The sequence below is a fragment of the Talpa europaea genome, assembly GCF_964194135.1.
Source record: "Talpa europaea genome assembly, chromosome: 2".
Lineage (NCBI taxonomy): Eukaryota > Metazoa > Chordata > Mammalia > Eulipotyphla > Talpidae > Talpa > Talpa europaea.
The window spans coordinates 85,365,362-85,383,046 of NC_140068.1; the positions used below are offsets into that span (position 1 = coordinate 85,365,362).

Genomic DNA, 17,685 nt, shown 5'->3' on the forward strand with positions numbered 1-17,685 from the left:
TAGCACCTGTGCTTGTGCTAGCACATGACAGAAGCAAATTTATACTGAGTGAATAAAAGGCGGAAGTAATAGAATTTCAATCTATTTTAGATCCTTAACAAATAGAACTTATAGCTTCTGTGTGTTATAACATGCTTTTCATCATGCCTGTAGAATCCCTAAGCTATGGATTGCATGTTAGCATTTTTTTTCTATTTCTGAATGCAAGAATAATCCTTTTATTTGGTTTCAGATATACTGAGATTTGGTTTGACTTTTGTTGCATTTGTGCCGAGTTAAACAGATGGTTTCTCACTCTCACTCCAAATCAACCATATCTTCTTCCTGGCTGTCTTCTGTAGTGGATGGTCTCTGCAAGGCTCTAGCCCTTTTGATGATTACCTTGGCATTCTTCCAAGTGAAGCCTTCTTCTAATTTTAGAGTCAAAATTCTGGAAGAATAAACCACAGATGTGCATTGAAATATGCACAGTATGGGTACAGAGCCATCTTTAAGAGTTACAATAAGAAAGGTCTCTAATCTAAAGATGTTTGAAAACTTAGTGTTTTTCCTTTTCTTTTTCTTTGTCTAGTTCAAGAATACTACCTTATTTTTCCAGCATCTCACTGGGATTTGAAAAACTAAAAATATTTTTAACCAAATACATTTTCCAAAGTATAATCTACATCTCTTACACATTTTGTTTAAAAAAAATCAAGAAGAATGGGCCTCCCCGGTGGCGCAGCGGTTGAGCGCTGGGTTGCGAAGCTGCCCGCGGCCTCTGCGGCGCCGGTTCGATCCCTGGCTGCTCCCCAGCCACCAGAGGAGGGTCCCACATGGCGTGCAGAACTCTCCTGCCGCCCGCTGCTCCCCTCAGCAGTGTACTTCGGTCCTTCTGCCTGCTCTGCTCCCCGCTCTGGCTCTGGTGAATTCTCTCACCCTCCCGCACTTCTGACTGTACCCAGTGCATGTATAAACAAAACAAACAAACAAGCCAGCAAACAAATAAATAAAGCATGCCTCTATTAAAAAAAAAAAATCAAGAAGACTATTTAGGTGATACAAAACAGTACTTCACAAAGTAGACACCCTTCTTTTGGAAAACTGAAAAATGTGGCAAAAGGCAGGAAACTTTTATAGGATAAAGAATAAAGAACAAGGTAGAGAAAAGTAGAAAATATCTGCTTGGCTGGTGCCACATAGTCAGCATTGTTTAAGAAGCAACATGAAAATAAGTATAGAGACCAGAGATGGCTTAGCATTTGGGGATTGGTTGTCCAAATGTACTGAATGTACCAGGTGAAGTGGAGCACTTGCAGGGACACAAAAGTTTTCTAAGTTTCAGAAAGCTGACTTGGCAGCCTGGGCTGTAGGAACTCCACCTTGGGTCTAAAAGGTTTTGTGGCAATTTGTATGTCACAATAAATTTTAAGCATTATATTCAACCTAAAGCTTTTATTTCTATATTATATAGTATAAAATACTTTTCTACTTTTTCAGTTAGTCTTTTAATTAAAAAAATCCATTTTTGTTCAACATCACTTGTCATCAGGGAAATGCAAATCAAAACTACCATGAGATACCATCTTACACCAGTGAGAATGGCACATATTAAAAAAACTAGCAACAACAAGTGTTGGCGAGGGTGTGGAGAAAAAGGAACTCTCCTGCACTGTTGGTGGGAGTGCAAACTGGTCCAACCACTATGAAGAGCTGTGTGGAGATTTCTGAACCTACTAAACATAGAGCTTCCATATGATCCAGCAATTCCACTCCTAGGTATTTACCCAAAGGACACAGAAACATCAATTCCAAAGAGCCCCTGCACCCCTATGTTTATAGCAGCACTGTTTTACAATAGCTAAGCTTTGGAAACAACCCAAATGCCCAAAAATAGATGACTATATCAAGAAGATGTGGTACATATATACCATGGAATATTACTCAGCATTCAAAAAAGATAAACACATGCAATTTGCAGCAACATGGATGGCGCTGGAAGGGATCATGCTCAGCAAAATAAGCCAGAAAGAAAAAGAAAAATACCGGATGGTCTCACTCATAGCAGGAATCTAGAAAACTTAAATAAGGGACCAGGAAAAATAGTAACTATAAGAAAGTAAAAATCAAAATCAACAAACAACTATGAACCAGAGACACTATATGGGGGGTGGGGGGCGGGGAGGGGAGGGATTGGGGTCAAAATAAGGGGGTCGCAATTGTATGGGGAATATAAAAAATAAAATTTGTAAAAAAAAATGGATTGTGAACCTGAAAAAAAAAAATCTATTTTTCAAAAAGGAGATTAAAAGTCCTAGACTTTTTAGGGCCAGAATTAAGCCTATCTTGCTATGGGTCAGTCACTTCAAAGTCACAAAGATCTGATTTCAAAAGCAAATCCGGATCCTTGGTAGTCATCTATTTTAGATCAAGTAGGAAATACTTATTTTCTGTATCCTTTGGCTGTGGTAAGGTAAAATAGAAAAACAAGAAAAAGATTGTTGGGAAAACATGTTCAATGTAGATGCTCTAAGCAGAATTTTTATGAGAAAAGACTTTTTGAAAATGAGATTTAAAATCTGAGTTGTAGGCTACTGCTAATCTATTTGTACTGCTCATTTTTATCAAGGGTACTACTACCTTGCTGGAGCAACCTTGGCTTTCAACAGAAGGGTGAAATTGGTCTGACCCCTGATCCAGAGTTTTAGGAAATTTTAAAGGGAGCATTGGGGGAGGTGGCACGAAGTAGGGGCTTGTATAACTTATAGCTTTCTCTTGACTGCTGGTTCTTATATCTGCTGATTTCTCAATTTCATTCTTTTCCTTTTTGCCAGGCTTTGCCTCTTTTCCATACAGAATTGATTCACCTGATATCACCGAGATCTTTATTTCCCTAAGTGCTAACTTAATGAATTAGCTGACTTCATCAAAACACTTAGATTCGGGACAAGGAAAGGGAAAATGACATTGTAGAAGCAAGTTAAACTTGAGTATTTGACATGAAGTAGAATATTCTCGTGTTCTTAAGTCTTATCACCCACAGAGAATTTTCCTTGGTTGTCTACTAGGTTTTCAGTCATCTGTCATGTAGGTGGATACCCTCTCTGCTCTCAGATCTCCAGTCTTGTTTTACTTATCTGGAAGATGCCAGTTTCCTTTTGCTACCTCCTGGGTCTGCTGACCCTCCCTTTGTCTCACAGTGGGAATCCAGCGTTTCCACCTCAGCACTTCAGCTTCTGATATATGCTGTTAGTCAGTGGTTTTCTTTTCTCTTTCTGGCCTTTTCTTTCTTTTTCCCCCTACTTACTTAAAAAAAAGGAATTCTGGATCCCCTCATGTATTTTGAATTTGATGTGTAAAATTTGTTACCCTGGATTTCAATAAATGAAAAGGAAGATCATTCCTGGTGCATTGTCCATAGGCCTTTGGTCTATTTAAAATATATAAATATCAAGGATATAGATTTTGTTTATTTAGTTATAGGAAATGGTTGCTACTGTTGCCACATAGCAGTCAGTCCTTGTCAAATTAATCAAGCAATCTTTCTTGTTTTCTAACAGAAAAGAGCTGTTTTTCAATTCAAATATACATGTTATTATGTGTTGCTGTGACACCGACCTCATTTTTAAATTCTAAGATGAATAAGTTGACAAACATGGAAACATATATACTGTTGTGTGCGAGGGCTGGTGGACAAACAGCGGAAATAAAACATGTCAGCTTTCAATATTTATTTTCCTTAAAGAAAAGAACACATTTATTTTGTGTGGGTACTTTCCTTTCAAGGGCTTCTTCTCTAGGTTCTATCCATTCTCTAATTACCCTTTTGTTTGGCACTCAACAGATTTGTGTACCTTAGGGGGAAATGTGCCAGAGTAAATGTCAAACTGGCTGAAAGGCAAGCTTCTCATTGTAAAGTGAGGAGTGACCGTTAGGGAGGTAGAGAAAGAGAACTGGACCGTGGTCTTTTTTGAAGCAGGCCAGTTTGAGAAAAGAATAAACGTGGAGGTTAAGTATCAGGAAATTGGTTTCCTTAGCATTATCCTTTCCACGTGTCCTCTGGGTTTGTGAATGTAATCTGAAGACCATTTTAGTGGCTTGTGTTCTAAACAAAAATATTTCTTTTCCTGAGGGATAGTTTATATTTTTCCCGTAAAATAGCCAATTTTAGACAGGGTTACAAAGATACTGTGCTAGTCATTGACCACTTGATCTGGATATATAAAAGACATGTGTGATGAAGACCACACAGAATTCATAGTATGTGTAAAATTTAAAATGCTGAGATAAAAACCTGAACTTTTACACAACAGTAGGTACAGTGAGGATCAAAACAGCATCTCGTTCCCCTTCATTCCTCTTAGTCAGGGAGTGGCAAGCTTTATCTGTATAAAGTCAAATAATAAATTTTAAGCATCAAAGTAAATTTTTAGACTTCATTGGAAAAAAGTGTCTGTTGTCAGTAATGAGAAAACAGCTATAGACAACATGTAAATAAATGAATTATGCTGTATTCCAAGGAAACTTCATTTACAAAAATAGTGATTCTGATTTAATGTACTGATCCAAGTTTGCCAAACCATGTCCTCAGCTATGACTTCATGGCTAAGGGAAAAGCAGAATAGGGCCCAATATATATGGCCACAAGTAAACTCAAGTGAATAATCTCTAGAGGTATATTGGCATTCCCGTTCAGATGGAAATAACATATTTGTAGCTATAAAAATGATATAATTTTTTCTTTTTTTTTCATTTAAGAACTGGGGTACAGGCCAGAAGTGTGAGGGTTAAAAGGATTCACCAGAGACAGAGTGGGGAACAGAACAGACAGATTGACTGAAATACACTGCGGAGGGGAGCAGCAGGTGAGACAGGAGAGGTCTGCTGTGCCATGTTGGTAGCTCCCTTACTGGGGTTTGAACTCATGCTGTAGTGGCTATGGATAGCTTCACAGGTTGTGTCTTAACCACTTGCACCACCAGAGAGGCCCAAAAATGATATAATTTTGGATCAATTTTGAAATCCTGGCTGATTAGAGGTTGACATTTAACCATCACATTATCTAATTTTATGGTTCATAGTAAGATATAAAAATTCTTTTTCTCTTTTTATGCTAATGAAAGTCAGTAAATCTTGGTGTCAGAATATCCAGTCAGGATTTTTCATTTAAATCTTTTTTTTAATATTTAATTAACAAAATCTAACTATATATTCAACTTATTTTACTCTAACACAGTGGCGCTTAGAATATGGTCTCTGGATCAGCAACATCAGCTTTACCTGGGACTAGAATGCAAATTCTTGGGCCCCATCACAGACCTACTGAATCAAAAACTTTAAAGACAAGTACCAGGCAGGCCTCCAGGATGATGCTCATACATACTTAGTATTTGAGAACCATCGGTCTGGCGTATACCAGGTTTTCAGAAAGTTCTTGTTTATTGAAATATTTTCACCTTATCCATCAAAAATTCTTTCAAATTTGACTTCACCTCCTCATCCCTGCCATTGTTATTAAACAAACCAAAAGCTTCCTAATTGATCTCCTCTAGGACTATTTTAGAGACTCATTCATTCATTTAGTAAAAATTGTCTCAAGTCCCTACAGTGTGTTAGATACATCAAAAAATAGAAGGAAAGATTTTGAAACACTTAGAATCACATCCTATTTGGGAAAAAACAACAATAAACAATAAGCCAAGTTATTTCATATATTAATAGGAACTATAAAGGAAATGGTATGAAAATGATTAGGGCTACATTAATGTAAGGCTACATTAACTGGTGTGATCAGGGTAGGACTTCCTCAGAATAATATATTTTAGCTGAGGACTGAAGGATAAGATGGTATCAACTTTCCAAAATGTTGGAAAAAGGTACAAGAAAGAATCATGAAAATGGGTAACATAGTTTTTGCTATGTACCAGTTGCAAGAGTTTTACATTTATTAAGTCATTTAATCCCCACGACTGAATAGGGCAGATACTTTGAATATTCTCATTTTATAGGCCAGAAAACTGAGGCACGGAGAGGTTGCTTAATTTGCAAAGGTCATACAGACCCCAGGATTCAGTGTGAAATGAGAGGAATGAGATGAGAGGAATAGATAGAATCTTATTTGCCAAAGTGAGAACTTTGGATTAATCTAAAGGGCATTGAAGTCCCTAATGGGAACTGTAGAGAGTATGTATATGCATATATACATAGGGATATGATATACATTGGGGATATGATATACATGGGGACTGTAGAGGAGCCAAGTGGGACTAGGGAGCATAGATGGTTAGTAATATGAACAAGGTAAGAAACAGTGGTGACTTGGTTAAGAGTAGTATCTATGAAGATAGCATGATGTAAATGGAGGTAGGTTCTATTTTGTGATAGAAACAACAGATTTGGTAGTTGATTAAATGGCAGTAAAGGGGGAAGGGATGAATCATGGATCATTCCTTGATAAGTTTTCACTTAAGCAAATGGACAATGTTGCTACCATTTTCTGTGATGGGAAAAACAAGGGAGGAAAGACTATTTTAGTGGAGAAAGTGAAAAGTTCTATGTTCTATGTTGACTAATGAGAGTTTTGAGATAGATGTCATTTAGATCTGCAAGCAGAACTATCAAGAAGCCAATAAAATAAGCAAAAAAATAAGCCAGAGTTCAGGAAAGTGATCAAGGAAGGAAATAGAATTTGTACTGATGATGATTTATAGACAAGATCTGTTAGAACATTCCAGAGAGAGAGAGAGAGAGAGAGTGTGTGTTTAGGCAGAGAAAAGGGGAGGACCCATGACTGAAACCTGGGTGCTCCTAGGGCACATTCAAAGCTTGAATGAAAGAGCCTTCAGTCATCAGCTCTGCCTTCGGCTGGTGTGAGCAGACTGGGACTTCAGTGAAGCACCCTGATTCCCTTACATCCTGTGCTAGACTGTGTTCCAGCAAACCAAGTTCCTGTTTTCTGACTGTAAATTGGCTTCCTTAAATGGACAATGTTGTTGACTTTTATTAAGCAAATACTTTACGTTGGTGTATCTAATCGTTTTTCAGATTTTACCTCTTCTGAGAAGTCTCTCTGATATCTCCTTTCCCCCCATCTAATCACTGTCACCCTATGCCCCACAGCACATGTAACATGATAACAGTTATCAGAAATCATCTACTTTGAGTTCTTCATCTCCTCAGACTATGTTAACTCCTAAGAGCCAGAGTCATACATTCATCTTCACACTCCACATTTCCACACTGCTGAGAGATTCTCAATAAATATCTGTTGAAAGAATGACTGAAAGAATTCCCCCAGACCTAGTATCCAATTTGTATTAGATATGCTGCCAATCTGTAGCTTTTCTTCCAGCAAAGATTTGAGGAAAAGGGATAATTTTATTAGCTATGAAGCAAGAGTAAATCAAAGAGTTATGATTTCTAGAGCGTCATTAGTAAATTCACATTAATAGTAATAGGAATAATAATAAACAAACACCACCTGGTGCTAAACACCTACCATGTGTTAGGTGCTACTCTAAGTGTGTGTGTCATTCATAAACCAATTCATAAATTGGAATCCCAGAGTTTCTTACCTTAACATTCTCTGGGTGAGGCATTTACCCTTCCTTTCCTTCAGTTTTAGAATTTATTGTCTTTTTCAGTATAAGATCCTTAGCACTTACATTTCTGGTATTCTCTGTATTGCTTAGCACTTTACACTCCACAAAAGGCCAAATAAAAGCTTTTTTAGTTGATTTAGCAACCATCTCTGTTGTATATGCAAAAATCTCAGTCATTTTTTCAACTAAAGAAATTTTAATGTGAAGTAAGTAAAATTTTGCTACCACTAGATTTTTCATGGTATATTGAGCTATTTTTCTGTTGGTAATAATTCCTTCCTTTGATTCAAAATTGCTACTTACAAAAGATTGGATCACATGCATGGCAAGACATATGGTATGTTCTGGTAATACTCAAACAGGTTTAAACTAGAGTTTGAGTTTGTTTGTTTTTTTTTAAGTAGTTGTCATAGAAATGATCCGTAGTCATTATGTAGCTAGTTATCTTTTGTGTCCTGTTTAAGTGGCTGATGATGATGCTTGCATGGTTATGGGAGAAGACAGATTCTATGGTCACAAAGGTTTGGAAATACTGGCATAAACAGCTGTCTCTACCTGCAGGATTTCTCAAAGCCTATACTATGCTAATGTGTCCAGTGGAACACCAATAGCATCTTAATATTTCCCATATCTGGTTGACCATACAACCTTTTTTTTCTCCTTTAAACATTTGCAAATGTTTCACTGAACAGTTTGGCAAAACTGTGATGCAGTTATGTGTCATCTAACAACTGGGAGATTTTCTGAGAAAGTGTCATTAGGTGATTTCATCCTTGTATGAATGTCAAAGAGTGTAATTACCAAGTCTTTTGGGACCACCATCGCCTATATGTTCCATTATTGACTGAACTGTCATTAAACAATGTATGATTGTATTTAGATTGTGAAGATGCAAAAGACATACCTATCATTTTCCAATCCTTGTTAAGGAAAAGCAAAAGCAAATGTTTTGTAAGACAATGTCTGTGAAGGTTAAAAAAAAATAGCCTTTCAGGTCATTTTGTCTCCTTGTAAAATTAGGCTACTTAAGTATGAGCAAATAAACAGTTCTTATATACCACCATTTCACTGTTGAAGTTTTTACCCTCCTTCGGCCCAAGGCAAGAATCTTCCAGCTTCTCTATTGTCCAAATTTTCCAGAATGACATTAAGGACTATCTCTAGTATGGCATTAGTGGATCTCTCCCTGGCCCTTCACATTTATTCCTCCTTTGGGCAAACTAAAACTATTTATTTTTCTGAACATACAATGCTTTCTGCAGATTTCATTTTTTGCTCTTCATTTTCCTTTGTTTGGAATATCCACTCATTCATCTCCCTTGTTGAAGCTGGACTATTTAATTATATTTACATATATATATATGTTATTTATAACAAATAGATAGAAGCCTGCTCTATGCGACAAACTATTTAAAATTATCCTTTTAGAGAAAAGTATTCACAGAATATTTTGCTTCTCATTTTGTTGGATATGAAATTTCCCTGGCTTTAACTGTCTTAGAGTACTTTACTTCTTACAGAACAATTTCTTTGCCTAAATGGTTTGCCACTTAACTGTATGCTTGTCTCTTCTTCTAGTTGTTATAACACTGGTAGAATGAAACTCAATTCCTCAATCCCTATAGGGGATGCCCTTATAGTCTTACAAGAGCCAGAACTCAAAACCCTGCTGCTGAGACTCCCCAATAACAATGCAATGACATTAGCATCTTACTGCTCAGGAATTTCATATGTACTGACAGATAAGGCATCGAAAGCAGCTAGGTCTCCCCCACAGAATGGGCTGGCTTTACAACAAGCCTCATCCAGAGTCAAAGAAGGACATGACTGGAGACCCTAACATTCCACTCTTACCCACTTATTCCCAATATAGTTGGAAAGTGAATGTGAAATTTGGCTTAATTAAATGGACAATGATGTTGACTTTTACTAAGCAAATATTGTCAAAACCAAATTGAAAACAGCTGTTTAAGGTAATTTTCTTAAAATACTTTATCATCTTTTTACTTAAAATACCCTCAACCAAAAGACCATGACCATACACTGGGTTGTAAAAAGATATATTCCAGTTCTTTCTCAGGTAATTTCTATTGAAATAAAAGCTTAGGGATACACATTATATTAGGTATACATTTGATGTCCTTGTATTTAAAGGGAGACCTCATCATGTTAGATATGAAACAGGTATCACATCAGCCATTTCCTAAAGTTCCTTTTTGAGTCTTCTGAAATGTATAGTTAAAAAAACAATAAAGCAAAACCAAAAATGAATGTATGAATAACAAGCAGAGAAGAAGTAGAAGTAGCAGATGACTTGTTAGATTTTTCACTCTTGTATGCAGATATTTTATTTCGTTGATGTCAATCTTTTATTGCTGTGTCTTTATGTGGAATGAGAATTTCTGACAGGGACTGTCTTAGTCATTTGAAAGTCATAGGACTATGATAACCAAGGTTGGCTATCAGTCCATCACACTGCAGTAAGCAGCAATGTTTTTTTTTTTAATAATTAAAATTTTTTAAAAGCTTTATTTATTTATTTATACAAGAGCTGGGGTACAGGCCAGATGTGTGGGAGGGTGAGAGGATTCACCAGAGACAGAACGGGGAAGAGAACAGGCAGACTGATGAAATACACTGCTGAGGGGAGCAGCGGGTGAGACAGGAGAGGTCTGCTGTGCCATGTGGGACCCTTGCCAGCCTGCCGGGATCAAACCAGTGCTGCAAAGGCTGCAGATAGCTTCACAGTGCTCAACCCCCTATAACACCAGGGGAGGCCCGGTTTTTTTGTTTGTTTGTTTGTTTGTTTGTTTAATGCCATACCTGTTATATGGATAAGAGAAAAGAGGCAATTATTAAATTTGGTATCAAAGAGTAGTATTAATGCTGTCAGAGGCAGTGTCTTACCTTGATGAGCTTATATGAAATAACTTTTCTGCTTCTTTAGGCCCATCTTTTATTTTTTTTCCGAATTCTTTACAGGTAAAGATGAGATTAAGGTGTCTGAAGATGATTTGAAGAAACTCCTTCTGATTAAATGGTGTATTTTGGAAACCATTCGTTTAAGAGCCCCTGGTGTCATTGCTAGAAAAGTGGTAACGCCGGTTAAAATTTTGGTGAGCTTTGGTTTGGTTTTAAAATAATCATTCTTCTATATTGCCCATATATTTTGTCCATATATTATTAGACAACTCCTTGAGTTTCATTAAACACTAATCCTGGAACAGTAAGAGTTGTGCCGCATCTTTGATAAATATGGATATTTATTGGCTAGTGACTATTGTAGGTAAATAATCCTTTTGGCTATGTGGTTCTCCATCAGAATTAGAATAACTATTTAAATCAAATGGGTAGATTGATTGGATAGTCTCTTTTTTGCTGAACCAACCAACTCATGTTTATTCTTGGTTTAGGCTAGGAGGAAAATTCTTTAGAAACTGGAAGACAATTTCAGGCCACAGATGACAGATGTGGGAATAGATAGTAGGAATCTCATAGCAGCTGATACTAGCAAATAACTGTATAATAGCAAAAAACTGATATTAGTGGCTGAATGAGGGAGAGAGTTTATTTTTATGGACAAAGAAGGAGAAAATTCTCAAGTACTCAATGTGTACATGGTCGGTTTTCAATTCAATAATTGGTGACTCAATCAGGCAGGACAGAATTTTTTTTCAGAATAATTTGACCTTTTTTTAAATTATCCAGCTAGATCACATTTGGTCAGCCTTCCACTCTTGCCTCCTTTTTTTTTTACACAGCTTTAGAATACTTGGATTCAAACCAAGTAAAACACAAAAGAGACCCCAAACCACAAATTTCATAGAAGTGGCAACTGGATAAATCTAAAGGAGACATAATTTGTTTAGCTGATCTTACATGAATGATAGCATTTAGTTTTAGTGGGATTTTTGCTTTTATGTAATCTCTTCAATTACTTTAAACTATTAGTTTTAAAGGATATGCTTACAAAGGAAATAGTCAAACAACTTGGTTCAATAAGTAGAGTAATAATATAATTATTACTCCAAATTTTACTGTAATTTTTATTGGACTTTGTAAAAGGCTTTCTTACATTCTGTTTAGTGGATAATTAACTGAATTACAGAATAGTTATTTATCTGCCAGTGTATATCTTGATTTTTACATGAAGCATACAGATCCCATATAAGTTTTATTAGATTTATACTTAAATATTTCAGTTATTTTGGAGCTCTTGTAAGTGGTATCCTAATTTTATTTTGGGTCCCAATTGTACCATACTTGTTTGTAGAAATATAGTCATTTTAGTGTGCTGATATTATATATGCAACTTTGTTAAATTCACGTATTGATCTTGGGTGTGTTTTTGTAGATTTCTCATGAGTTTGTGTGTAGACTATATTTTAATTTATTTCTCTCCTACCACTATGCCTTTTATGTCTTTTTTCTTGCTCTGTTGCTCTGGTTGTAACTTTCAAACTATGTTGAAAAATAGTGGTGATAGCAATTACCTTTGCCTTATTCCTCATCTTACTTTCACCATGAAGTATGATGTTAACTAAATGTTTTAATAGGTATTGTCAGGTTGAAGAAATTTCCCTCTCATTTGCTGAGATTTTAATCATGAATTCATGTTGGCTTTTTTGGTGCATAAATTGATGTAATCATACACTCTTTTAACATGTTGATACAGTGGATTACATTTACTAATTTTTGAATTAATATTGAAATGAATATTGAAACTGCCTTTTATAGTTAATCTCATTTGGTAATGGTGCATAATTCTTTTCACATGTTGTTAGATTTGTTTTGCTAATGTTTTGTTGAGGATTTTTGCTCCTAAGTCCATAAGAGATAGCTACTTGAAGTTTTCACCTTTTTCATTTTTAAGATTTATTTATTTATGCATACAAGAACTGGGGTATAAGCCAGAGGTGAGGAGAGTGAGAGGATTCATTAGAGACAGAGCAGGTAACAGAACAGACAGACTGACTGAAATACACTGCTGAGGGGAGCAGCAGGTGAGACAGGAAAGGTCTGCCGCGCCATGTGGGTAACTCCCTGGTCGGCCGGGGGATTGAACTTGTGCTTCAGTGGCTGTGGATAGCTTCACTGTGCTGTCCTTAACCCCTTGTGCCTCCAAGGAGGCCCTCCTTTCTTTTTTCTTTTGTCTGGTTTTTGTGTCATGATAGTCTCTTAAAAGGTGTTTTATGTTTGTTCCCTTATCATGAACATTCACGTACCTCCCTTTTCTTCTTTTCTCTACCCTTTCTACCTCCTTTCTTCTTATTTATTGCCTTACTTTCATTCTTCTTTCTTGCCTTCTTTTTTTTTTTTTCTAATTCATGTACTTCCTTGTGAAAGGTAGCAAACAACAATTTGAACCTCTGAGTGGCAGGGCAACCCAGAGTTTGCACTCAGGCTGCCATCTTCTGAGAATGTACCAGTACTCCTTTCATAATATCACTTTAATATTTGTAAGAATTTTCCTGTACTTATTATTTCTTTTATAAATGATATAAAAACAGCCTTTCCTCTTAGGCTGTCCAAGCTAAATGTTGTTAAGTTCTCCCTGAAGATTTGAGACTTTAACTTTAAAAATAATAACTTGTAATTTTTTTCTTCTTATTACATAAGTGAAACATGTTAAATTTTAAAAGGATACCATAAAAAAAAGCTAAAAGAAAGAAGAAAAATAAAACTTGCTTAAAATCTCACAAGTCAGAGATATCCACTATGAACATTTGGGTAGTACTATTTCAGATTTTGTTCTGTAGTGTGTGCTTTTGTAAAAATTTAATTGTTGCCATAGTGCGCTAATTTTCTCATAACCTTCTTTTAGTTTATTTAAAATAGATAACATATAGTTCTCTCTTTCAATAAAAGACATCGGTACCACCGAGTTGCAGCATAGTAGTCTAATACTGTGAATATACCATAAATTTTTTAATCAGTTCTCTGTTCTTGAATGTGTATATAGCTTCCAGTTTTTACTCTTTGGACAATGAAAAAATGAATATCCGATAGCTGAAATCTTTGTGTTCATTACTAATTATTTTGTCAGTATAGATTCATTCAACTTAGTTTCAAGCTTCATATGTTTCCTAAATGTCTGCTGAATATACAAACATGTTCCCAAGAATTTTGATTATTTAAAAAAAAACATTTTCAGTGGATCACCTTTGTTGTGAAGCATGGAAGCTCATAATTTTTCTCTACTGGACAACTGGTCAAGATTTCTTGCTATAAATGCTGTAAGTTTTTTTCTACTACTCTCCCCTAATGTAGTCTGAAGAGGTCCTCATTAAAATGAACAAGCACTATCTGCTTTCTTTTATCTATTCTATCATTTCTCTTTATTATGATACCTTTCAAAACTTTTAACTTAACATCTACCTGTACTGCCTTTTTGTCTTTTTAAAGTTTCATATTTTGATGCAAAACTGATCTTAAAAAACACCCATAAATGAATAAGCAAAAACATGTTAGAAAGTAGGAATAATTGAGTAATATCAATTCTCTTCTAAAGGTATAACACTACAATTAAAATAGTATGATAATGGTGTCAGATAAAATGTACAAATCAACAAAACAGACTGGTAGAAAACAAAGAACCAAGCTCTAATACAGTAGAGTGTGATAAAGGTTAAATACATCTCTAAAAGTCAAGGAAGAAGGAAGAGATTAATATATAGTTTTGGATGACTGGCTACAGCATATATTTCTTTAACTTCAAAAATAGTGGTACTCAAACTTTCTGGTCTCAGAATTCTTTTATACCCTTCAGAATTATTGACCCTGCAGAGATTTTGTCTATGTGAGTTATATGTATTAATATGTTCTGTGTCAGAAACTAAAGCTGAGAAGTTTTAAAAACATTGACTTGATAATTCAGTTAAAAGTAACGAGAAACCTGTTGCATGTTAAAATAATAGCATGGTTTTATGAAACAGGACTATATTTTAGAGAACAATAAAAAAGAAAAAGAATAGCATCATTTTAAGTACTGGCAAAAATAATACCTTGCTAATAACACAATACATCTGTATTCCCATATATTTGTCTGCAGTCAGTATCTTGAGGTATATTGTTTCCCTTGATGTAAATAAAGAAAATTCAGCAACACACAGATTTGTATGAGAAAAGGAATGAATAGTTTAATAACCTTTTCATATATGGCTGTTCTTTGATAATACATTAAAACTCAACATGGATATTTCATCAAAGTTTGTAGCAATTCGAAAATACCTCAATGCATTTTTGTACTCAATTACACTGAAACCCAATGTTTGTCCTATATTTTGAATGAGTCTTTTACCTGATAGTGCTATGACTCTGAGGAATCTGTAGACCACCTTTGAAAATGGCGGTTTTTTAGGAAAAAGAAGGCTGCTAAAGTCTAGGATTCATTAATGAAACTGCAAAGATGACAACCAGTCTTGAATCTGCCATATAAAAATTTAACATCTTATTATTTTAGGTTATGTTTATATTAAATATAAACCAGAAATAAAGGAAAATAATAATATAACAGGGTAAATAATTTTAAATTTTAAGTAATTCATAGATCAATAGTAAAATACTAATAGTGTATATGTAAATGAGGATAAGACATGACCACAGAAATCTATAGGAGAAAGTAGCTTATTATGAAAAAAATTCAACAAAGACATAAAATATATCTAGCAACATAATGTAAATATGTAAAAAATAATCTACTCTAATATCAGATTAAAAGATAGAAGGACAATGAAATTGACACTTATATTTTATAGTTGAAAACACATTTTGTTGCAAAATTTGAGATAACAGTTGAGCAGCATATATTAATAGCCTTAAAAATATCCAAGTCCTATTTCTTCTGAATATATAAAAGATTTTTATATAATAAATTCTTTATGGAAGATGCTTATGATGGGATTATTTATTTTGTGAAAAATAGTAGAGAATGGTTAACTTAATTATGGTTTAACACACCAATGAAAAATTAAACAGTCATTAGAGACAAAATTATTCACCATGAATATATAATAAAAAAGGAAAAAAAATACACTAATGTTAAGTAAACACAGTAAGAATAAAAAATTACTCTGTAGGAAAAATACTATGTTTAACCACAACAAACACAACTCACCTATTAGGTAAAGAGGTACAGGACAGAAGTCAAGCCAAATGAGGACTGTCTTTTGTTATTTGTACTCTGCCTTTTTCTTTTCTAGCTTTTTCTATTTTTTTCTGAATTTTCCAAAATTTTAATAGGGATCATTTTTTATCATGCTAGAGAGGACATTCTTTAATTTTTAAAGTATTTTTATTTTCTGGCAAGTAAGACCCATCAAGCTCCTGGCCAAGAACTAGACGTGAAAGTGAATACTTTGGACTTTCCCTCATACACACTTTGACTTTAATAGGACTTCTCCTTTCTCTTCAAGATTCTACATTCCTTGCACTTGCTTTGCTCTCAACATCCTTCTTGAGTTATAACAGAGCATCCTGACTTCTCTCCCCTCTTCCAGAAAACCACATCTCCAGACTAGCAGGTAAAGCTCGTGGGGCTCTACAGTACCTGCTTGAATGAGCCAGCAGGTTTGACTCTCTGTATTGAGAGAGGACATCAGCAACACAGAGGAGTTGTATTTCCCTTTGCTAGTGATTTGTGTTTTGATCCTTTGTTTTGTCTCTCTCTTCATGTCTCTCTTCATCTGTCATCTAAATAATGGCAGAGATGGTTTAGACTGGGCATGATGATGTCCATTTTTCCAGAGGGTTCCTTTGATACAACCAACTGTCACATCCCTATATCCCACTCATCAGTCTGGCCTTTGCTCCTACAACAGGAACTTCTTTTCTGGCCTCCTCCCTGTTGCTAATGTTAATTCTGTTATTGACATCCCATGTGAAACCTTCCTCTATTAGCTGCTTTGTTGGCTGCAGCAGTCAGCAGTCTCTGAGTCATGATCTAGGTCAACAGTCACTAAAGAGGACCAAGGGGTGAGAAGGGAAGGGTAATGGTTGCCCTGACTGGAGGCTTATCCCAGGGTGCCCCCAATCCTGCTCCCAAACATACATCAGGGTCCTCTGCAGCTGTCATCAGTCAGCCATGACCTTTTCATCTTCGGTTCCAGCAGAGATAAAGTGAACAGACAGGACTGGGAGTCACATGTCTGTTCCTACTTTAAAAATGGTATGGGGGCACCAGAAAAACACTTCCAAGTTTTGGATCTGATTCTCTACTGCTCTCAAGGTATTAAAATTGCCAAACCTCAAGCATTTATCAGCTCCATTGGAGCCACTCAGGATTCTCCTGGTTTAAAAATGATGTCCCCCTCCCCATGCTCTGCTCCTGGCACATAAAAAGACATTTAAAAAAATTATTTATAAATATTTTACATCATTGTTCATTTATAAATAATGTTTGCTCCCCCCGCCTCATGTGTAGTCCCCATAGAATTTTTTAATTGTGTGGTGCTGATGTTCTAGGCATATAAACTCAAAGTATGTGTTTTATAAATCTCTTGAAGGCATTTCAGAATTATGCAAGGTCAATTGCTGTGGCTTCTAATGATTGACAATGGGAAATACTAATATAATATAAAGCTATCATGTAAACATATCAACAGCTGTCATATCAAAGAAATCTTTGTCATATCATTCCTAAACACAGCAATATAAAGGTGATTTTATGAAATGGTTTTTAGTTTTTGGTATAGCTGATATATCATGAGAACCTGTTGTAACAAGAATGGAGAAAGATCATGCAGACTCTGCTGCTTGAAAAACCACTTATCCTCAATCCCACAGTGACTACAACTTCAAACAAAATCAGGGAACTGCCCAAAACTTGTTGTTTCCTATGTCTTCCTAACCAGTTTTCTTTAGGAATGAATGAAAAAAAAAAAAGGAATGAAAAAAAATAACCCCCTGCTCATGCCCTGACACTGTCATGCATGTCCAAGGGGCAGGATACACACTGCCCTTGTCCTCTGAGACCAGTGTCCTGTCTCAGAGTTTGAATTATGCAACCTGCAGGTCCACTCTGGTTCCCACCATCAAGAACAGTTGGAAACCCAGTATCAGATATCCACAGCTGCTTTAGAATGGGCTTATACTATTTCTAAAATGT

At 35.6% G+C, this 17,685-nt stretch overlaps 1 protein-coding gene across 2 annotated transcripts in view; it reads left to right on the forward strand.

Moving 5' to 3' along the window:
* Positions 1-17,685, forward strand: part of CYP39A1 (cytochrome P450 family 39 subfamily A member 1) — a gene marked incomplete at both ends in the record, with an annotated part of 80,777 nt that overhangs the window by 40,653 nt on the left and 22,439 nt on the right. For both annotated transcript variants that reach the window (XM_084227730.1, XM_084227731.1), the window contains one exon: positions 10,563-10,696. In XM_084227730.1, coding sequence (XP_084083856.1) covers positions 10,563-10,696 — 134 coding nt within the window. The remainder of the gene's footprint in view (positions 1-10,562; positions 10,697-17,685) is intronic.